Source organism: Morone saxatilis, unplaced genomic scaffold (assembly GCF_004916995.1).
Source record: "Morone saxatilis isolate NCDOM2014 unplaced genomic scaffold, NCSU_SB_2.0 Contig19, whole genome shotgun sequence".
Lineage (NCBI taxonomy): Eukaryota > Metazoa > Chordata > Actinopteri > Moronidae > Morone > Morone saxatilis.
In genome coordinates, this window is record NW_023339751.1 from 3185558 (window position 1) to 3207639 (window position 22082).

At 40.7% G+C, this 22082-nt stretch overlaps 3 protein-coding genes across 7 annotated transcripts in view; 2 read left to right on the forward strand and 1 right to left on the reverse strand.

Moving 5' to 3' along the window:
• The window catches only part of blnk (B cell linker), a 21521-nt gene extending 14311 nt beyond the window's left edge, over nucleotides 1-7210 (forward strand). For 2 of the 3 annotated variants that reach the window (XM_035664242.1, XM_035664245.1), the window contains 18 exons: nucleotides 2080-2108; nucleotides 2189-2306; nucleotides 2652-2755; nucleotides 2923-2992; nucleotides 3552-3577; nucleotides 3673-3701; nucleotides 3819-3875; nucleotides 4022-4049; nucleotides 4157-4208; nucleotides 4422-4482; nucleotides 4579-4606; nucleotides 4755-4785; nucleotides 5209-5284; nucleotides 5438-5466; nucleotides 5613-5668; nucleotides 5773-5856; nucleotides 5946-6101; nucleotides 6647-7210. In XM_035664242.1, the coding sequence (XP_035520135.1) occupies nucleotides 2080-2108; nucleotides 2189-2306; nucleotides 2652-2755; nucleotides 2923-2992; nucleotides 3552-3577; nucleotides 3673-3701; nucleotides 3819-3875; nucleotides 4022-4049; nucleotides 4157-4208; nucleotides 4422-4482; nucleotides 4579-4606; nucleotides 4755-4785; nucleotides 5209-5284; nucleotides 5438-5466; nucleotides 5613-5668; nucleotides 5773-5856; nucleotides 5946-6101; nucleotides 6647-6763 (1151 nt within the window). In that variant the 3' untranslated portion in view covers nucleotides 6764-7210. The remainder of the gene's footprint in view (nucleotides 1-2079; nucleotides 2109-2188; nucleotides 2307-2651; nucleotides 2756-2922; nucleotides 2993-3551; nucleotides 3578-3672; nucleotides 3702-3818; nucleotides 3876-4021; nucleotides 4050-4156; nucleotides 4209-4421; nucleotides 4483-4578; nucleotides 4607-4754; nucleotides 4786-5208; nucleotides 5285-5437; nucleotides 5467-5612; nucleotides 5669-5772; nucleotides 5857-5945; nucleotides 6102-6646) is intronic. The other variant, XM_035664244.1, reaches the window with a different exon arrangement.
• An 857-nt stretch (nucleotides 7211-8067) lies between these two features.
• LOC118329740 (zinc finger protein 518A) lies at nucleotides 8068-12675 on the reverse strand. Of its 2 annotated transcripts, none has more exons than XM_035664012.1 (3): nucleotides 12543-12675; nucleotides 9432-11640; nucleotides 8068-9271 (listed from the first exon to the last, which is right to left on the reverse strand). In XM_035664012.1, exons 2-3 carry the CDS (start codon nucleotides 11623-11625, stop codon nucleotides 8598-8600), a joined length of 2868 nt encoding a protein of 955 aa, XP_035519905.1. In that variant the 5' UTR covers nucleotides 11626-11640; nucleotides 12543-12675; the 3' UTR covers nucleotides 8068-8597. The 2 variants fall into 2 exon arrangements, with proteins under 2 accessions (XP_035519905.1, XP_035519906.1); XM_035664013.1 differs by lacking the exon at nucleotides 12543-12675 and adding an exon at nucleotides 11975-12219.
• Nucleotides 12676-17260: 4585 nt separating this feature from the next.
• Nucleotides 17261-20725, forward strand: ccnj (cyclin J). Of its 2 annotated transcripts, XM_035663689.1 has the most exons (6): nucleotides 17261-17428; nucleotides 17635-17720; nucleotides 18405-18615; nucleotides 18707-19006; nucleotides 19294-19453; nucleotides 19693-20725. In XM_035663689.1, the coding sequence occupies exons 2-6, from the start codon at nucleotides 17652-17654 to the stop codon at nucleotides 20051-20053; spliced, it is 1101 nt and encodes a 366-aa protein (XP_035519582.1). In that variant the 5' UTR covers nucleotides 17261-17428; nucleotides 17635-17651; the 3' UTR covers nucleotides 20054-20725. The 2 variants fall into 2 exon arrangements, with proteins under 2 accessions (XP_035519582.1, XP_035519583.1); XM_035663690.1 differs by lacking the exon at nucleotides 17261-17428 and having other exon boundaries at nucleotides 17647-17736.
• Nucleotides 20726-22082: the final 1357 nt, after the last annotated feature.

Genomic DNA, 22082 nt, shown 5'->3' on the forward strand with positions numbered 1-22082 from the left:
TTTCAATTCAATTCAAATTTTATTTGGTTATACAGCGCCAAATTCTCTTATAACAGCCAAATCTCCAGGACACTTTCAAATAGAGCAGGTCTAGACCGAACTCCTTTTAACATTACAGAGACCCAACATACCACCACTGAGCAAGCCTTGCGACGGCGGGCAAGGAAAACTCGTTACAAAGCAGAAATTAGCACAGACCCTTCAGCTCTAGTGGGTGTCATCTGCTTGACCAGTGGGGTGAGAGAAGAGAGCAAGACAGAGAGAGAGACAGACCAGACAACACCAGGCGCAACAACTAACATACAATAATGAACATGAAAATGATGACGATGACGACACGCAGCAAGCGATGCGGGAAACAAGTGAGAGCGGACAAAGGCACACACAACCACGTAACTGCAGCAACAAAAACATTAAAATAACTAATAGTAAAACGACAATAAATATCATTGAATTAGCAATGGCAGTCAAGCAGGAAGGCGGGAGGCTCCCACCAGGATCCATGAGAACCTGCGCAGATCGAAACACAAGAACTCCGGGAAGAGTAAGTTATAACCATGCATCTAATGGGAACATGGAATGGCATACGAAAAGAGAGAGGAGAAAAGGGAGCTCAGTGCACCATGGGAAAATCACCCAGTATGCAATGGTTACGGATCATCAGCCCTAACCTAATAACTTATCAAAGAGGCAACGCTTAATCCTACTGTTAAATTGGAGAGTGTGTCTGCCTTCCAGAACCAACAACTGGAAGCTGGTTCCACAGGAGAGGAGCTTGGAACAAAGCTCTGGCTCCCTGCACTACTTTTAGAGACCTATAGGACCATTCATTTGACAAGAGGTGTTATTACAGTGATTTCTTTAGTGTGCATATGGCAGACTGTGACTGCTTGTTTAGACAAACTTGAAAAAAGTAGCAGTGCAAGAAGATATAATAGCACCCAGTCTTCATAACTGAATAACCTGTCCAGTAATCTTAATCAACTTGTACAGTGTGATGTAGAAACTTGAAGCCACCAGTGCACATCCACTGAGAATGGACTTTACAGTGAAGTAGGAGACATCTTGTGTCCAGCAGGAAAACTTTAGAAATAAACAAAACATTCATATTCAAATATTCTGGAGTTTTTAATGAGGTAGAAGGAGTACATGCCCCAGAAATGGAAAATACTTTCTACAATAGCCCAGAAGAAACAAACCAAACACTGGCTCTAGATAGGGGCGTTTACATGTAATGAACAAGGTGGCATATAGCGGCTACAGTGGCTTCCAAATTTGCGGAAAGTGTGAAAGGCCCTATCTAGAGCCAGTGTTGGATTTCTCCGGTCTACACTACCATAGAAACATGACAGCTCAACAAGGAAGGCGAGCCGCTCCCTCTGTAGACAAAAACATCTAATTTTAAATTAAAGAAAACACAACTATTCTTATAATATATTATGAATATTATATTGCATTTCTGTCAAGAGATCCTGCTAAATGTTACACACTGGACCTTTAAGGGTTTTAATGTGGAAATTATACTTCCACATTGCATATCCAAAGCATACCAGATACACATTATTGTTCCAACAGACTGTATATATGTATTATGTCTGGAAGGAATCTTTAATGATGACAAATTGCTTGCACACACTGATGGTTTAAATTGCACAGTGAACACAGTACACAACAGGAAAAGAGAAGGTACAAAGGTCATCAGTAAAATATATTTAAAGTACCAAAAATAAAATGACCTGTCCAGGTGTTGTTATGATAAACACGCTGTGCTTAGTGACAGCAGCTTCTGTTCAAAATGCATCATAGAAGCAGAGATAAAACCACTTGTTGAGAGATGATGCAGTTGTTCAAGAGGTGAGAGGCACGCTCCACTGGTTCCTCAACAGAGAAGCTAAAATTAGAAAACCTGCTCTGACACCTGCTCGGAGGAATTAAATGCTGGTATTTAATATTTTTGGGCAGCAGCAGCATTTAATAAAAATCCACAATTCAAATGTTTACTTCCACATACTGAGGACCCATTTCAGACTAATTTTTCCTTATTTGTAATGAAATCCTTTTCAATTTCTGTGTTCACAGATGACGATCAAGGGTCTGAGACTGATTATGTAAGTTGGGAAAATTGTGAGTTGTAAGCTATTTAAACTACGGATATTTGTTTGAAACATTACAAGTATGTTGTTCCCAGGATAATGATCAATACGATGATCCACGTGAGGACCAAGATGACAGCTACGAGCCTCCTCCCAGCCACAAAGTCTTCACCACAACTCCCTCTGCTTCCTTCCAAAGAGGGGAGTATGTCGGTCGGTACAGTCACTTGACAAAAACAACTATTTATATCCGTGCTTTAAACATATTATATTTCACAATAAATGCCTGAGTGTTGACTTTTATGGCAACATAATTAGCTACCCTCATGATGAAATTCAAAATTCACATGAGCTTTGATTCATTTTCACACACAGTTTCTATATCTCTAGTCACTTCTCCTTTGCAGTCATCTCTCTCTTTCTGTTGAAGATGCATTTGATTCATTTAGACCCCTCAGTAGACGCTGTTGAGCCATGGCCACAATACGCAGATGGCTTCAGAATGATGCTTCATGCAAATGCATATGTCCTCTTTCTGTTTCTGCTTCTCCTTTCCAGACAGCTGCCATAACCGACCCCAGCGGCCACCCAGGAAGCCCCTCCGCCCAAGCAAACCCTCCAAACAACTGCCCCCTGAACCCACCCACACAGGGAGTGATGAAGTAAAGCAACTTTGTTTCCCCACCTTGAGCTCACACACATACTGTGCTGCAGGCCTGAGACTTCCACAAACATTACTGTGTTAATTTCGCCATGTCCTCTGTGTTGGTAAATACCTTCAGTTGAGTGTGGATGGCTGACACAATATGTTGTCTTTGTTTTTGTTTAGGAGGACTACATCACTCCAGACAGTAACGATGATGATAACTACGTAGAACCCGCAGAGAACCCATCTTCCGGTAAGATACACAACAAACGTGTCTCGTATCTCCAAGCACAGTTATAAACCAAAGTATTGGGCAAATTGAAATGAAAAGTAAAGACATTATTAAATGTCATCCTAAGGACGACAAATAAAGGGAAGAATGATGTCAGTACAAACTTTTGTGCTGATCCAACAAGTAGATCTTGAGGAATTTCACTGGATAAGTGAACATTTTTGGTATTTATCCTTTAGGGACCACAAATGTTACGTAATTTCATGACAATTCGCCCATCCAATCTGGACCAAAGTGGTTGACTAACTAATAACCATTCTTAGAGCCACGCTGCTAGCATGGCTTAACACAGGAAAAGGAGGCCTCCATTCTGTCTATTATATTATTGAATGAACAGCTCATAGGATAATGCATGTGACGTCTTTGTTGGTACAATACAATGAGAGAAAAGCAGTTAGTCCAAACACAGAAAAATGCCCAAGGGCAAGTACTCTTGTCACGAAAACAATGCGATCCAGCACCAGAATGAGGCTTTTGTGGTTCAACTATGTGCTTAATTTTGGCTTTGATTATTTTTCAGACCTTTATGAAATTCCTGACAAAGAGGTAGGCTCTCTATGTAACAGCAATTACATGTATTGTTTATACATTACATTTATATGTGGAATTCATTGCGGTTCCTTTTTATGGCCTCTTTACAGGAGCAGTCATTATCTCTTCCAGCACGCAGGTCAGTGTGAGACTGTATCGACTTGGTTCACTCATGTAATTGTATGAATATAAAATATTTTAGAAATCATTTTGACTACAGTCCGAGACTGACTTACTCCTTGCATCTACCTTGCAGACCATTTCCAATCCCCACAAAGCAGTCGCATTCTTTACCACCGAAACCCAGCCCCAGGTAGCACTGACATGTCATTCAGAGGCCTGAGAGATGTGTCATTACTGAAACTTAATTAAATGCAACTCTGTTATGACATTATTACATTGTTTATATTACATACTTTCATATTACTTCACTAATAATGACTTATTTTTCTTCCTCAGAATAAATATAAGGAGATCTCCTACTACTGTAAGTGATGACAGATGTGTATGATGTAATTTAAATGTAGTGTTTTGCAGAGATTTAATGTATGCTGCACATGAGGACACTGACATATTGGTATTGTGATTTTCCAGGTTCCGGAGCCCACAGGCAACGATGAATATGAAGTTTGTGATCCAGATGATAGTGAGTATTAAATCAAACAATAAGTATTTTTATTAAGAAAGCTACCATGAATCATTCTAGCATGTTGCACCATCTAGAGGATGACCAGGGGTAAGAGGAAAAATGGATTTCCCTACAGTAAATGAACAATAGAAACCTATGACTGTTTATTAAAGCTGACAACAGTTATAATACCGAACAGATCACTTATCACTGCATTGTGTGCTCCTCTAGGTTCCCATGATAAACCTGTAGAGGGTCCTCCCCTACGCCTACCCAAACCTTTGCCCAGAGAGTAAGCACCACTTACCTAATTATATATACTGTAAGCTGTTTAAGCTTTTAAAAGGGAATAACGGATTGTCTGATCATCTCTTTTTTTCTTTCTTAGGAGGTCACCGAAACCACCTGTAAAGCCGGTAAGAAAATCACAGTTCGAAATAACACATTCAATCATCATGGTTTAACTGTGTTACTGTGTTTTAATGTGATCAGCTGATGTCTGTAAAAATTAAAAGTGTATTTGGTTATATATGCTATAAATCATTAAATATGACTCTTTTGCAGAGGCCGGATTTAAAACCTAGGGAATTTGAAAGTAAGTGCTTACATTAATTCAGATTCTACCATATGTACACATTATTAGTCACACCAGATTGAGAAATCAGTTTTATGAGTGACGTTTTTCCCTGAAACACAGTAAAAACCTGTAATGAAATGTAGCCTGTGCATGTTTCATTTACTCACTGGGTTTAAATTAATTCTACATGTGATGGCAACAATGTGCACATTTTAGTGACTTATTACCAGTGATCAGCAAAGTCAATCTTATCTTAATGACATACATACAAATGCTGGCCATACATAAGAGTGTTTATGGATGTACACTGATCATGATAATTAAATGTAAGTAAATGGGAATGTAGCAGATTAAAGATGTACAGTATAAAACGATTTACATGGTCAATTTGACTACTTATTACTAAAAAGCTTGAATTACCATCCGTCTGGATCTCCACAGGCCGAACGCTGCCTGTGATACAAACTGAGCAGAAGCCTCTACCAAAAGCTTTTACGCTGGACTTGAAACGGCCAAAGTAAGAAATGCAACATGCAGTTTTACACTATGCATTATATTTATACCAAGCACACGCATTTTTAACGCTTCTCAACTGAGGAAAATTGCCTTTAATCGCAGCTTTGTGCTGTGTATTTACTGTGGTTGGCTCTGTTTGTGGTCTGTCTTGCAGAATTCCTCTCCCACAGTTTACCTCCCTCAGTAAGTACAACCCCTGCTTGTGTCTCAGAGCAGGTTAACACCCATAGGCACACATATTTTGTGCTTTAAAAACTCAAATTCAAAAGCATTATCCCACATTATCAAACAAAACTAAATTATTATAATGTGTGTGTCTTTTGTCCCAGAAGCAGGAGACAGAGGAAGCGTTTCTTCTGAAAATGGGTCAACAGACCAAGATAAGGTGAAAATTAATATGAAATGAAGGACTTAACTATATTCATACAGTATATGCAGAGTGATGGTTTAAAATACTTTTAACTATTCTACATTTACTTATTATTTCAGGACGCAGATGTCTATAAGAAACCATGGTATGCCAGTGCATGTGACCGCAAGACTGCTGATGATGTCTTGATTCGCTCAAATAAAGTGAGAGCACAGTCATCCAAACGAGCAGCATGTGGATTATATCCCATAACCCCCTGCTGGGTTTGACTGTGAGTGCTTTGTGTTTTCAGGATGGGGCGTTTATGGTGAGGCAGAGCTCCGGTCAGGACACGCAGCAGCCCTACACGTTAGTGGTGTTCTACAACGGCAGAGTGTACAACATCCCAATTCGCTATATACCAACAACACAGCAGTACGCTCTGGGCAGAGAGAAGAAAGGAGAGGAGGTACAGTGGAAGACTCAAAGTGTTTGACTGTCACTGTGGCCTACAAAAAACACTTTTCAATTTTATTTTGTTCAGAAATGTAAGATAAGATTTTATTGATCCCACACTGGGGAAATTCACTTGTTACAGCAGTTCCAGCTACAACACAGCAGATAAGAAAAACAAAAGACACATAAAATAGCAAAGTAAAATAGAAATAATCAAGATACAAAGAAAATTAGGGTTGTATTATATGTCATGGAACACTGATTGTAGTAATACTGAAGACTGAGAAGGAAATTATTCATTATTCAAACTTAATATACAAAAAACTATTCTCCAATTGAATTGCTACTAACCAGGTTGGCTGAAACAGAAAGTGCAATGCTCTGTTTGACTTATTAATCATTAATAATCATCTCAACTCAATTTTTGGAATATGTTGCATCCTGTTTGTGCAAGATTAGTAAAATGTTCAGCTCGTGAACCTAATTTGGTGATATTGAGGATATTTCGACTTTTCATTCTAACTTCTAGTTTAACTCATCATCCTTGTTCTTTCCCAGTATTTCAGCAGCGTCTCCCACATCATCGAGAACCATCAGAGGAATCCACTGGTGCTGATTGACAGCCAGAGCAACACCAAGGACGCCACCAAACTGTGCTACCCCGTTAAGCCGTAGATGACCCTCGCTGATGGCAAACAGCCAAGTGATTGGATGTGTGCATCCAAACCCACCGTGTTTACTGTCAGACTGCCGTTTACAGAACTCATTATCTGATGCTTTCCTCCTCCCTCATTGTTAATTTGAGGTCCTGTCAACAGGATCGTGTGCTGCACTTTTCTGCATTGCTGGCCATGCAGAGTTTAAGTAGCACTGACTCAGATGACTTTTTAACTCGTTTTATTAAAATGTTGTTGTTTTTTTAAATGCTTAGACAGTGTATTAAAATAAATGCAAAGGACGAGACAGTGTTACTGTAGCTATAGAAAGCACGTAAACAAATAATTTGTTGATGACAGCAATACATTGGGGAGCCAAAAATACAAGGTTGTATATTTTGTTTTAATAAAAGACTTCCTGTGTTGCATACATCTTTAGTCATCAAACAATGCCACCAGGAACGGACGAACTGGTTCGTTTATTTTGTGGTCAACAAGTAATGCTATCATACTCATGCACATTTGCTTTGTTTGGCATAACAAAAATTCCTTAGGCCAACTTGGTTGAAAAAGTTCTTCAGGTCATATTTTTTACATACCTCTATTCTGGACTATATACAAATTATACATCTCTTATCTAAATTGAAAAAGTATATATATATGTATATATATATATATATATACACACAGTTACTGACACTGAGGTGTGCGCTCACAGAAACAGAAATACATGCACAACATCAGCACACGGGACAGGTGCATTTCTGTTCCAATGGTCATGACACACACACACACAGAGGAGCCACAGTTCCCTTGCTGAGAATACTGAGGGACCATGGCTGCATAAGGAAATGTTTAGCCACAGGAGGACACTGGTTGAGATTGTCAAAGGCTTAGGCCTGATAAGGTGAGGTAACAGGAAATATAAATCCTCCTTTCATAGTGCAATTAAAAGATTATCATTTCAAGTCAAAAGAGAGGAAACTCATTGGGAAAAAAATACATGACCATATCATCTAGGCCTCTTCAATCTAAATTTAAAAAGAAGTCATTTTGCTAGTATTTCATCGACGCCACAAAACACAGGCTTGACTATTTTAAATCAATCGTGTCTTTAGGGAAATCTGCTTCCACTGAGTGAAAGCATAAAAATATACCTCTTACAGATAATACTATATTTGAACATCATTTGGAGTTTATTATACAAAAAAAAATGATAAATGCACCGATTCTTCCAATGACCCAAAGAAGCATAAAGAAAAGCATATAAAGGCTAAACCTAAAAGTCATAAATAAATGTTGAATAAAACAGCTTATTGTCTCTTTTTTTTTTTTTTTAAACACACAGTTTTGGTATATCTGAGTAACTTGTGGGTCTCTGCGTCCCATTCCAGAAACATAAATATGATAGCTACCACGCTGTATAGCCTACCCGTACATAATTGATTCATAAAATTCAGGTGTTATGGCAAATATACATATTACAGTGTTCTATAAAAAGATTCCATACGACAGTGTACTTAAATCACCTTAAATAAAGCTATTGCGTAGACAAAGTACAAACAATACAAAGAACTAAATGATCCAGACCACGTCCTTGTGGCAAATAACCTACATAAGAGTTTGTAGCTAGTCAAACTGGGAGAGAGACAACAGGTAAATGTTTAAATTACCCTGAGAATGTAAACCCTCCAGGAAGCGAGATAATCATGTGATTCTCCTCAAAAACAACCAATCATAATTAAGACTTTTAAAAAAAATGAGGAGGCTGGCTATCAGCGTTTCCATTATTGTTTTGTTGTATTGCAAAGTCATCTTTTTCCAGGCTGTTTATCATCCAGTGTGTGCGACATTTAAGAGTTTTCACAGTTTGGCCTTTTCCACTCCATCAGATGTCGCTGCCGATGGACCATCCACGTTTCTTGACTTGCAAAGACCCTGCCGCAAAACCAGCAGCGGAACTTGGTCGCGGCGGCATCCCTGCTGGGAGAGGCCACGCCGACCACTTCGTACTTTTTCCTGCTCAACCTACGAAGTTTCAATTTCAACATGAACCTCTCCTGTACAGAGTTTTTACCATGCCTGGCAGAATCGGGTCGGGCATCTGTCGGGTCATCCGTCTTAGGGAGCTTGCTGTTCATAGCTGAGAGCGCGTTCACGGTCCTCCATGACAGTACGACCTTCTGCACCTCCCCTCTGTATCTGTTCACGACCTCCATGATCCTGGCGACCTCGGGGATGTCCGCGTCTGGATGATTTAGCACCACAACGGGCTGGTCTCCCGCTGGACGCTTTACCAACTGAGATGGATTTATGGCTACTAACTTTAGGGTCCTCTCCCGGTTTTTTGGGACCAGCTGCCACTGGTGCCCAGAGGCTGGTGATGGCTCCTGTTGGATGGCTTTCCCTGCAGGCAGGTTGGTGTTGCTGAGAAGATCTGGGCAGGAGTCTGCAGGCACTTCTCTCATCCCCTCGACACTCTGCTCTAAAGAGAGGGCAAGGCTTACATCTTCAGAGTTTATCTCATCTGCAAGACAAAAGGTGAAAATGCTTGTTTCAAAACAGACAGGTTTGCAATTGGTTGTAAAATGTAAACTGAACAATAAAATGTAGGTCAAGAAAAAGCCACTGCATACTAAATGATTAACCATTATCGTCTATGCAGAAACTATAATTTGCCATCTTACCCTGTGGTGTAATAACACGTTGGGAAGCAGGGGAAGACTTGGTGTAACTGCTACGAGGAGTCACTCCATCAGAGGCTGTACTCATCTTATTGTCCAACACATAGTGGCCCCTGCCACTGCCTGATGTTTGGAGCCGTGCGCTCTCGGGGCACACCACCTCTACTTCAGTCACGGCTGCATCCCTCAAATTCGACTGGCCTGCCCTACCAGCTGAACCGCTCACATCAGCTTTGGTTTCCAGGAATTGCAGTGATTTCTCTACCTCGTCTTGCATTTCTTGATGCGTTGACAGCGAGCCTTCGAGCGTGACAGCCGAGTTTCCTTCTATATTCTTAGAACCCATTGGCTTTGCAGCACAACTGGGGGTTAGTTCTTCTCTTGGCTTCGATCGAAGAATTGAAGTGATGGCTTCAGAGGGGTCGTGCGGGTCGGGCTTGGAAGCTTTTGTCCATTTCTGCTGGTTCATTTCATTTTGAAGAATCAGCGCCGTCTCCTCCAATGTTGTACGAGGGATCGGCAGTCCATCATCCGTCGGACCTCCTCCTGATGGAGACACAGAGCTTTGTGACACCCACTGCTTCTCCTTCACTGGATTCTTCTTCAAAACTATCTTTAAGGCCAATCCTGCTGATATTTTATTCACTCTTTTAGATCTGGCCTTTCTTTTTCGTCTTCGATTGCGTCTCTTATTTTTTGGTACAACTTTATGAACGGATGTCGGCTCTTCACTATCATTTGTCAACTTCAGCTCACTGGAGAGTTTAACCCCATCCTCATGCATAGGCTCCTCATTTCTTTGACCATGTTCCTCGACTTTCTGATCAGTCTGTAATTCCTGATTTTCACGGTTTTCCTGCATTTGAGCGCACTCAGATGGCTCACTCTGGGCTGGCATCGAGACATCATTGGTGAGTTTGGTTTCAGTCTGTGGACAAGGCGTATGATCGTTCAAATTTGACTGACATCCATTTTGGTCAACTACACAATGAGCATCATCAGCAGCACTTTCAGGGGAAACTGTTTCCTTATCTGACGAGGTCATCATTTTCAACTTTTTGGGATAAGTAGCACCGTTCTGAGCCACCGTTATCTTGTTCTTGACCGTCAACACAGTAAGATCTGACGAGTTCGACATTATTCCATTCTCAGACTTCGGGTGAAGATTCATATCTTGAGGGACATTTGTCAAAACAGTTTTAAGAGCCTTGGTCCATTTCTGGTCACCGGTTTCCCCAGCAACAGATTTCATCAAAAACTGTTGAGTCTCCTCTAGTGTTGTCTGTGGATCTGACAGATGGCAGTATTTATCCAGGAATTCTCTCCCTGGCAGAGAAAGACAGTCCTGTGTCAGCCAGCACATTTCCCTAACTGCACTTCTTGTTAATCGAGGCTTAATTTTTGGGATTGGGTCGCTCGGTTTCATCGCTATGGAATGAACCTCCTTCTTTTTCTTCTTCCTCTGATTACCGTTCTGGCAAACATGGGCGGCTTTAATGTGCTTAGTAATCAATAATTTGTGAGATGCCTCGTAGCCACAGTGCTGACAACGCAAAGCTTGAGTGGTTGTTTTGGGCTCATCACTGGCTTCGTCCAGGCCCAGATTATGTGCATACATGTGCCCTAAAAATACTCTAATGTCGCCTGTGGAGAACTTTGGACACATTTCACATGAATATTTGCCATTTTGGCAGTGACACATAGTCAGGTGTGCACTGAATTCAGGCCATGTGCGTTGAACATTGTCATTACAAACGCTGCAACTAGAAAAAGTGTCTTTGTGGCTTAAAAGATGAACCTGAAGGTAGGAGAACTCATGTGTACTGAAAGTGCACATATGACAGGAAAAGACTGGTGGGCTCCCTCTGTGCTTTTCCTCAAAGTGTCTCACCAAGTCTCTGTGAACATATTCCAAGTTGTCCATACATTGAGAGCATGTGAACCTGAGTGTATTTCCGCTGTCATTTGTCCTCTGCTGTGCTTCCTGGGGGGGCTTCTTTGATGAAGGCCACACTGCGCTTTGCTCCCACTCCTCTGTTATCTTCTTTGGTCCACGCTTATCTTCACTTTGCATAGTTGGGGGCTGAACGGCAGTCTTCCTGAGGTGGAGCCGTTTGTGCCAATCTCTATTCTTCTTGTTGACACGCCGTTTATTACCTCCCGTAGAGGTAACTGCGCCAATATCCACAGAATCCATGGTTTAAAAAGGTTTCTGAAAGTGCAGGAAAGAGTCAATAAATAAATAAATAAATAAATAATACAGCTTCCAAACCCAAGAGTGCTTTCTGAAATGTATTTGCATTAGTTATGAAATCAAAAGAACCACTGTGTGCTGTGTGTTCAGACTGCTGGTTCATAATTTCACAGTAAACCCATAAAGAGAAGCTGCATTCAGCCCTGCTCTGCGTGTTATTTTAACAAAGTCCACCTGTTGCTGGCTGTGGTTCAGAATGCCTCTGCATGGATATTCATTCATCACACTCATCAGGTTCAAAACTTTAACTCTTATCAAGCATCAGCTGCAGGAAAATGCACTTAAAACTCACCTGCTCACACAATAGTTAGGAACTTCACCGCCTGCTTAAAACACAAGTCCGTGCGCTACGGTGGGAGGTGCAATTCAAAACCTGCCAAAACTAACAACTGCACCAATAAAAAAAAGACTACAGCAGCTTCAGGAATCTCTTCTTAGTGGCAGATTAATCGGTGAATCGTGCGGCCATTGTGCAGTTTGAGTTGAGACCACAACAAAGTGATGAGAGGCTTGCTTTTGTACCGAGCAACGACCGCCTTGGGAACAGAGAAGTTAATAAAAAACTATCCCAGTGTGAAACCCTTAGAGCCCTTTTCCTTTCGGGTGGAAACACACATTATCATTTAGCATGTGAGCTAACTGTTAAAACGTTTTGGTGAAACAGCGTTTGAGTGAATTAACGTGACGCGACAGCAAAGCTTACAAAGACGAAATAACTTGAAGAATAAAAAACGTGACGACAAAGTTGCAACAGAGCAGTTTTTAAACATTGCATCGAGTTATTACTGCAGAGAAAGCCACCGGGTGGTACAGGCGAACCATAAAGCTGTAGTTGTGTGTGTAGTAGTCTCAGTTTTTACCTTTTCTTTTGTGGAGAGCTTGACAGCTCAGCGAGTGGCAGCCATGATGGTTTCATACGGGGATTACAGTCTCTGAGCTGCTTTAGCCTTTAGCCTTTAGCCTGGTGCCTCCAACAGAGAGCCGTCCTGTCCCGGGCCTGCAGCTGCACACAAACACCAAGGCTGTTTCAATGCAAACACTGCGCTCAGTGCAGGAATGGAGAGTTCATTCTGTCTGCATGCTGTAAAACGACGCCCAGAATGGTGTGAAATAGCGTTTCAGATGAGCATTAATAAACCTCTTTGCGCATTAAAGCTCGTCTGCACCAATACTGACAAAAACTGGGAGCTACATCCGTCAAATGCATTGTTTTAAGTAAAAAGTGCACCCACAAGCACCATGCTGGATATTCAGAGTGCAAGGAAGGCTGAAATATTGTGCCACAGTTTTACAAATAACCCCCCAGATATCAGGACTGTGTGCCCACTTCAACACAGGTGAACTATGAAAATAACGAAAAAAAGTATTTTGGTGGTAAATAACCTTTATCTCACCAACATATTTAACATATAAGGATTACTGGGGACCCCTCAAGTATATAATACTGTAACCATCATAGCAAAATGTTAATTTATTGATCTAAAAGCATTATAAGTTATGTAATTAATGTAATCTAAAAGCAGATTTTTATTATTTTAGGTAAGCTACAGTTACATTTGCAGATTGGGTAAAAATGAAAATAGAGCACATGAGAAAATCTGTGTGAGTGCCCTTACCCCCCCTGATAGTGTGTTATACTTTAAATCGGGACCCAGGGCACAAATGAACTCAAACACGAACTCAATAAATAATTACATCTGTTAAAACTGTATAAGTGGAATTGGGTGCTTGTGACAGGGGTTCCCCCAGGAACACATTTGTATTTTTAAAAAGCACAAATTAAAGGAAATTAAAATCAGTGATAGGACTTTATGAGAAACAAATGAATTGACAAAGTCATGAAAATCTTGAATGATAGAATAAAGCAGCTGTGAGATATGACAAAAAAGTATACATGAGGTCTTGTGGGTATCTCAGGGTTAAAGGCTCCTGTGCATTAAACCATTAAAATGAACTGCAATGTGTAAATGTGCAGAACAATCAACAGACAACTCATATCTAATCAGTGTATTATTCATATTGTCTAGAGATTAAACAAAAAGTTGTATTATGCAATCATTCTTAAATATTGTGACAATGAACAGATAAACTTGAATAGGTTCAACAAGGGAGCAAGAAGAATATAATCACATACAAACTGAGTGATTTTAAAATGAAAAATATATTTTCAATTGAGTAATTTTTCTCTCTTTGTGCTCAGTTTGGGGGGGTCCGCTGGTTTGTGCTTATTCAGCTACGCACCTTGTTGTTATTCCAACAGAGGTGCGGTAGATAATGCAGTGGCCATTATTAATTTGCAGAACACTTAGGGAGTGAGGCTGTGGGTTACTTCTGGTAGAAGCTCGGTACCCTTTGGGTCTGGCCAGCAGTTCACAAATCACATTAACACACAATGAAGGGATATTCCCCACAGTTCAATAACAGCCCACTGGGCCTCAGTTCAGTAAATGTGGGACACTTTATTGCGAGACTGCGGATTAATTTACACTAGTGACCTTTTAGTGATCTTTAATGAGACTCTTGAGGATGAATTTGTAAAGAATATAGATATATATTTAGATATTTATAAACTTACATAACTGTTGTTTTAGAGACATGTAGCAAGTAATTTTAATATGTAGTTATATAATAATAATAATTATATTTGTTTTTACGGATTTTTATGTGTTGAACCAACTTACTATTTCTACTTTACTGCTTACACTGGCCTTACGCTTTGACATTAACTTTCTAATTACTGCACATACACTCATTAAATCTTATGTGACTCAGTCTATATGGGCATGCAGAGTGACCTTTGTGCTGCCAGCGATTTGGAACAGAGCCCTTCCTAAACTCAGATAAGGTAAAGATGAGCATTTGTGTTAGCAAGGAATGTCTGAAGTTCAGCAAAAAAAACAAGAAATCAATGGTTCAGATTTAGAAACCAGGTGAGTCATTCAAGACCTCTGGCGACACTAAACATATTTCAGATGTGAATAGCCGCCAAACAGGATCTTATTTCTGCAAACACTGAGCATGCACACTGCCAGTGAAATATCAATAACTGACGCTTACATCCCCTACTTTGGTGTTTCTTTGTCTGGCTGTTTGGAGAAAGAGCAGCGGTGGGTTGTTCACAGGTCAATGGCTGTCAGCTGCCCTCCACCGAGGCCCTGCATGACACCAGGAGGAAGAAAGGACAGCCACCAGCTCCCTCCACCTAGGACACCATTTGTTTCCTCTGGGAGACAGTTGCAGTCCTTTAAGAACAAGACTACCCACCACCCTCAACAGCTTCTATCACAGAGGAGCTAGTATTACCAATCCTCTTAAAGACTCACCCCCCGCATCGCACCCGTAATCTCTGGACTGCTCTTTTATTATTTAAGAACAAAATGGAACCACTATGACGTCTTCTCCCCCCAGAACATGTAAAGAAATACAATGAATGTAACTTCCAGCACAGTATAGCTGCTGAAATAATGATGATATTTGATTAGCAGATAACACATTTTAGATTCCAAAGTTACGTATTCAATTAATTATTTATGCCAGTTGTTTACAGGAGGAAATTTGTGAATAATCTGTTAGAAGATACATTTCCTGCCAATAAATTACTGACTAGGACACTTTTATATCATACTGGCTCCATTAATACACCTTTTGAAGGTGGACACACTAGTTTTACCTTCTATATATCTTTACTTACTTACTTATCTGTACTGTCGGCTCATCCCACTATAGCCCCAGCCAAACTCTCCAGTGCTGCCTGAATAGCCATTCGTGATGAGGTCTTTGATGTTATATACAATCATCATGGTTTAACAAGGAGGTGAGAGAAAATAAACAACATATTCTGTGAGAACCGCCAACACCAGTTCTCAGCCATTGACTCTGGTTCCGTCTGGAAGGGGCTCACACAGATACAGACACCAACTACAAACCTAAAGCCTCCCCCCTGCCCGCCTGCCCGCCCACCTCCATTAACACCTGGCCAAAGAACTGAATGACTTCTGCTTTCGTTTTGAAAGACAAAGGGGACAGTCCTGACGCCATCCCCTTGACATTCCAGCTCCAGCTCATCAGCTACCACTTCCTCCAGCTCAGCAGGGTTCCTGCAACCTCTCCATAACTGCCCACCTCAGCTGCCCCGTCCAGAAGAACCCCCACACACACACACAAAAGCAGCTGGGCCATATAGTGCATTAGATTAATTCCTTTGCTACTGAAAGACAGCGAAGCCATAGTAACATCGATGTTGCTTTAACCTATTTGGGTCAGATTGACTTGTGCTGTGGTGCTGGGGCAAACTGACCCATTTTGTAATTTGTACCACAGAAATAAACTACCAGACTGACCCTGGGCATATAGAGGAAGAGGATAACAGATGTAAGTATAGCAAATTATAGCAAATCTGCCAAAAACAAAATGTGATTTCACTTCTTATAACCCTATAGCTCTACATGGCTCTCACAAGTGCACCCAGACACATATGCATGCTTACACTAAAGCAACAGATGGGTTTCTCTGAATGTGATATATACTGTAGTAAATGATCAAAACAAAAATCTACTGCCTAACACATAAAAACTTTGTCTATTATTTAAAACTCCAGATATTTATTAGAGTGGCTTTATTTACGTTCAAATAAGATATTAATTTCATTTCAAGTGTTATTTAGCTTTGGGTAAATGTCTGTGACTGTACTGTGACTTGAAATTAAATGAAAGAGAATGTTAGATGGACAGATTTTATTTCCACGTAGCTTCAAAAGCCCCAAATCAAGTTGACATAGCATATTTTAAAAAAGTAAACTGCAGTGTCAGAATGCTGTTTCTTCTTTTGACCTGTTTCCATAAAATATATCATGAATGGAAATTCTAGGGAGGCCATGTGGGAGTAAACCTGATGAATTGTAAGTAAATGTGAAAGTGACAAATCATTTGCCATTTCTAACATCAGTATATCAGTTTTGCTTTGTGGTGCCAGTTCTTATTTATCTCGAAATCTATTCAGTAAGATTCTCTGGAAATAACTCGGGCCTGTATGCAGACATGTTTTTCTCCACTTTGGCTGCTTTTCATGCATTAAATTGAACTAATATTGGATATTATTGAATCAATAATAATCTGTTCATTATTATTTCATGTTTTCCATTTTATATAGAGTCATAATTCCCTAACATTGGGTATGGGTTCATCAGGCCAGTGATTGGATGTTGGCAGTTACTATACTTACTTGTAATTGGCTGCGTCCTGTGTGCACTAAAAGCCAATGAAGGTGATGCTTTCAAGTGCTAATCGGAAACTTTTTTCCTCACCTCAGTAGAAATTCGGACTTAATATTTCTGGTAAAAATTTAATTCTACCAAAACTTAAAAGGTTATTTCAACAATGAATCAACTGTGTATGAATGCGTTTGTACTTCAGTGGAATAGACAAGATCAGAACATAATAAGATGTGATAAATGATGTAGGGTTGTTGCAAAAAAAAAGTGTTTTTCTCCCACTTTTGTGATTTTCACCAGTTATTTCACAACCTTTGCGGCTTTCACGTCTTCATTTCCGTCGACTGTTCACGCTCTCCCAGCTTTGACGCTGGTGTTTCCGGTAGCACGTGAAGGCAGCAGTAGCGTTTGCTGAACTCGTGCTGAGCCCGAAAATCCTCACTGACTACAACAATGAGTGTGAGCGTGTCCGGCTAGTTTGAATTGAAGTTTACTTCAGTGAAACTGCCCCTAATTTCCACTACATGTGCTCATTGGGTGAGTGTCCACTTTCTGAACCGTGAACACAAACTTTTTTATTTCCTAGTTTAGTTCAAATACCCTGAACGACCCACTTACACATACACATACACATACAGCGGGTTTCTAAGTGTCAGTGTGCATCATCGGATACTGTGTCCCCCACTTTCAGCACAAAGTATGAGTTGATTGATTGGCCTTTCACGAGTTTTTGTGCCTTTCAGAGGTTTCAGTGTGTTAAATGGAGCTAGAGGACCAATGGTGGAAAGGACAACTGGCTGCAGACATCTACCAGGCGCTACGGTACAAAGTGAGTGCGACATAAGGTTTGTGACGCCTGCAAAAACAGACAGGAACATCCATGGAAATATGTTGGTTATTAGTGTTTCTAACTGTGCCATGCTTCACTTTTATGCAGAACATCCTCTATTTGTTTAATGCTTTTATTTTTGTATTCACATTTGCCATCCCCTGTTTCCTAAAGTCCTCAAATGTCTCGTTTTTGTCCACAATCCAAAGATATTCAGAGGACAAAAGAAACCAGAAAATATTCACATTTGGGAAACTAAAATCAAAGAATATGGACATTTTTCTTAAAAAAAAATCTAATCAATTAATGTAATAGTTGACGATCAATTGAATAGTTGACAACTAATCGACTAATTGCTGCAGCACTACATTGGATATGTGTTTTTGCATGTGACACCAATTAAACCTATTAAAAATCTGATGATCTGTTGGTCATCTTTATTATTTATTAGATTTTTTTTTTTAATGAATTGAGCCCATGATATGTAATGAGAAAGTAAGATATTTTGCAGTTAGTCTTTGCTCTCTCTGGTGGAGACACTGTTCCTCAATTATGTCAAACACATTTTGGTATTTCTGCACTGCAGTATCTTATTTACCAGCCGATATCAGCATATCTGTGATCAGTTTATAACTTCCCCAACCAACCGCTCTGAGATCTCAAACACAACATGTGGTCTAACAGGAGCTCAAGTTGCCCTCCTACAAAGGCCAGTCCCCTCAGCTCAACTTGAGGCGATACTTTGCAGACCTCATAGCCATCGTCAGCAACCGCTTCAGGCTGTGTCCTGCAGCCAGACACCTGGCCGTCTACCTGCTGGACCTCTTCATGGACCGCTATGATGTCACGGTGCAGCAGCTTCACATGGTCTCTCTCTCGTGTCTCCTTTTGGCCAGTAAGTGTTAAACCAACCTCTCACTCTCAACACGTGACCAATTTTGGCCTCTGCACGGTGTGATGGTGTGATGTTTTGCTCCTCGTTGCAGGTAAATTTGAGGAAAGGGAGGACCGGGTGCCAAAGCTGGAGACACTGAACAGCCTGGGCTGCATGAGCTCCATGAACCTGGTCCTGACCAAACAGGGTTTACTTCACATGGAGCTGCTCCTGCTGGAGACCTTCCAGTGGAACCTGTACCTCCCTACAGCCGCTCATTTCATTGAATACTACCTGTCTATTGCCGTCAACGAGGGAGACCTCCATGATGGCTGGCCTATGACCTGCCTGGATAAGACCAAACTATACATGGCCAAGTATGCTGATTACTTCCTGGAGGTTTCCTTGCAAGGTAAGTTGCATTTCATAAGGTATCTGGACCTTTTAGTCCAACAGATGGGCCTCAGTTCCCAAAATTGAAGAATATACACAAACAACATGGGTTTAACCACTCGTATCTCCCTGCATACTGTGAGGAATTATTTTAGCTTTAGGTATAGATTACCAAAGCAGACTAAAGTTACTGCACCTTTTTGTCTATTTTCTAGTAGTCTGATTGTTTTCACACGTGTGTATGCATAACAGTATCTTATAGTTTTTCGCTTTAGTTTTTTGATGCCGTTTTCTTTCCTCCCTCAGATCATGTGTTTTTGTGTTTTGCACCCTCACTGGTGGCTGCGGCGTGTGCGGCCACCTCCCGCCTCATCCTCCACCTGTCCCCGACATGGCCGCCCCGACTGCAGCGTCTGACAGGCTACACATGGGAGAACCTGGTCCCATGTGCCGAGAAACTACTCATGTGTGTATTTGTCTATAGCTCTGATGGCGCTGACTTGCGTACGTGCTCGTGACAGTTAATAAAAATGACTATAGTCGCCAAGGAACACATCTTGGTGACAGTGATTCAGATGGATACTGACAACTCAACTCACGCACGCTGACACGCATTACAAGCAGGCAGTAGCTTATACATTTCAGGCTACACATTCAACTAGACACGCTAATCAACAACTCTTTGTTCGTTTTTTTTTTTTCTAGTGCACATGACAGTGACGTTAAAGAGGCCAACAAGCTGAAGTGCCAGCAGCCTGGTCAGCAGCAGCAGCAGCAGGGCCAGTCGATGTACCACGGTTCAGGCCAGACAGCCACTGTGGCCCAGTACCTGCACCGGCCCAGCATGCCGTATCCCCAGCAGGCTCCGCAGCCCGGCCTGGCCTCTAACCACAGGCCTGCCTCCTACCTCAGCCACTCCACCACCAACCTGCAGGCTCCTAATGGCCCCCAGCATGGCAACACCCAGGCCATAACTACCTCACTGGATCCAAAGTCTAATATTCCCAACAGGGCTTACCAAGTCAGCATGCACTACACCTGTGCTGCTCCGTGCTTTGACAGATGATGGATTTTCAGGATTTTGTCTTTTTTTGGGCAGTAAGAGATAAGAGATGTGATCTGTTTCTCTTGAACATAACAAAATACACTGAAAAAAAGAGTGTTTTTAATTTAAAGAGACTTGATGAGATTAATACAGCACTTTGACAATAAGGTGTACGTAATGTGCAATATGCATACTCTGCTGTAATTTTCTGTGGAGAGCCTGCATTAGGAATTTTTTGTTTTGTTTGAGATATCAAGTATGAATGTTGCTGTGAGGTGGCTAGAAGCAGAGCTTGCACCTCTGTACCCACTAGTGTTACTGTATAGTTTAGCTGCAGACCAAAAGTCTTGTATTTATTTGAGCCAGATTACCTCCGAAGTATTGAACGTACAAATACCTCGTGCCTGTAGCCTTTATGACTGTTTCGATGCTAAGTTAAGGGCGCTTACAAAAAGGGACTTTGGTTGAGATAAGAGAGCACAGTTTGTGTTAGTGTTCTGTACCTCGAATTCTTTTTTTTCTTTTTTTTTTGCTTTTTGATTTGTGTCATTGGTAAAACTAAAAGAATATACTCCTCTAGATGTCAGTTTCTTTGCAGAGAAAATTGTTGCTCTTTGTACACAGAGGATTTCAGTCAGTGCTGTGCACTTCTACAATGATAATTTTAAATAAAATACAAATCTGTGTTGAACTTAGATTTTTGTCCTGTTTTCTGTCTTTTTATCTTGCCTGAAAATGATTGTCCTATGAGTTTAAAATGGTGTCATAAAGTTGAAAAATAGAAATACAAAGATGTGATTGAGTTCAACCTTGAGTTATCAGTTATTTTTGCTGACTGGGAGAAAACTGGATGTGCAGCAGTAACCAAACGTCATCTTTTAGGTTTCTCAATTGTGCACTGCATTGTGAAAGACCAACAATGACAGCATGTGGTTGGTTTTTGGGTGAATTTGGCTTCTCATTTACAATCTGAGGGAAAAGTAACAAAATAAGCCAGCCTGAGTCTTATTGAAATATTACCAAGAACACAGGAGAGGTTTTGACACAGAAGACACAAGGCTTCCCCAGTGCACTGACAGTGAACCCAGGAGCGACATAGACGTTTGTCATATTTTGGATTTGACTGACATATTTGCTCTGAGCAGCACCTGTTCTTTCCTTCCCAGACAAAAATATATCCATCTTGTAATTTACATGTTGCACAGTTCGAGAACTACTGCTGAAGACAACAAGCTACAAACTCCTTCTGCAATCTCTGGTGTAAACCCGGTTCAACCCAATAACAAATAACTTACCATACTCTCAGGGGCCACTTTATTAGGTACACCTGTACAATCTAATACAATCCAATATCCAATATAACTGTTAAAGCCATAAAATCTACTTTTATGATGCTTGTAATGTAAATGTTCTTTTTGCACTGCCGCAGAAACATTAATTCAATTATAAGTTGTAGCATCAATGTCATAGTAATAGTGTTGTACTGGACTGCATTATATTAAGAGGTGTTTCCCCTCATTTATGTAAATAAAAGCACAAGAAAAATAGTAACTTTAGTATTAAATTGTTAAATGTACACATTCCCAACAATGCCACCAAAAACTGAGCCTAATGAAGCTTGTAGATGTTATGGCAGAGTTGTTGTACTGGATTGCATTAGATTGCACAGGTGTACCTAATGAAGTGGGCGGTGAGTGTATGTCTAGCAGGCAGTTTCTGTTTGCTTGTCAGAAGATTGGAAAAATCCCTGTCAAATGCTGCTGGTGTTTTTGTATAGCTGTCACTTCGGCTGTATTAAAATACATTTTATGAGGTCCTCGAACCAGCAGCAAGAGCAGCCGCCTAATAAAAAAAAAAGAAAGTAATTTCCAGTTCAGAATAGTGAAAGTAAGGGTGCCCTTGGGGTTAAGGTGCCTTTATTACATGTCATTCCCTATCAACTCTGCCCTCATTTTCTGTTATCTTTCTACGAGTGGCTATCTAATAAAGGCACAAAATGCCCAGAACAGTGAAAGCAATGCATCGTAAATGACAACTAGGAGGGAAAAGA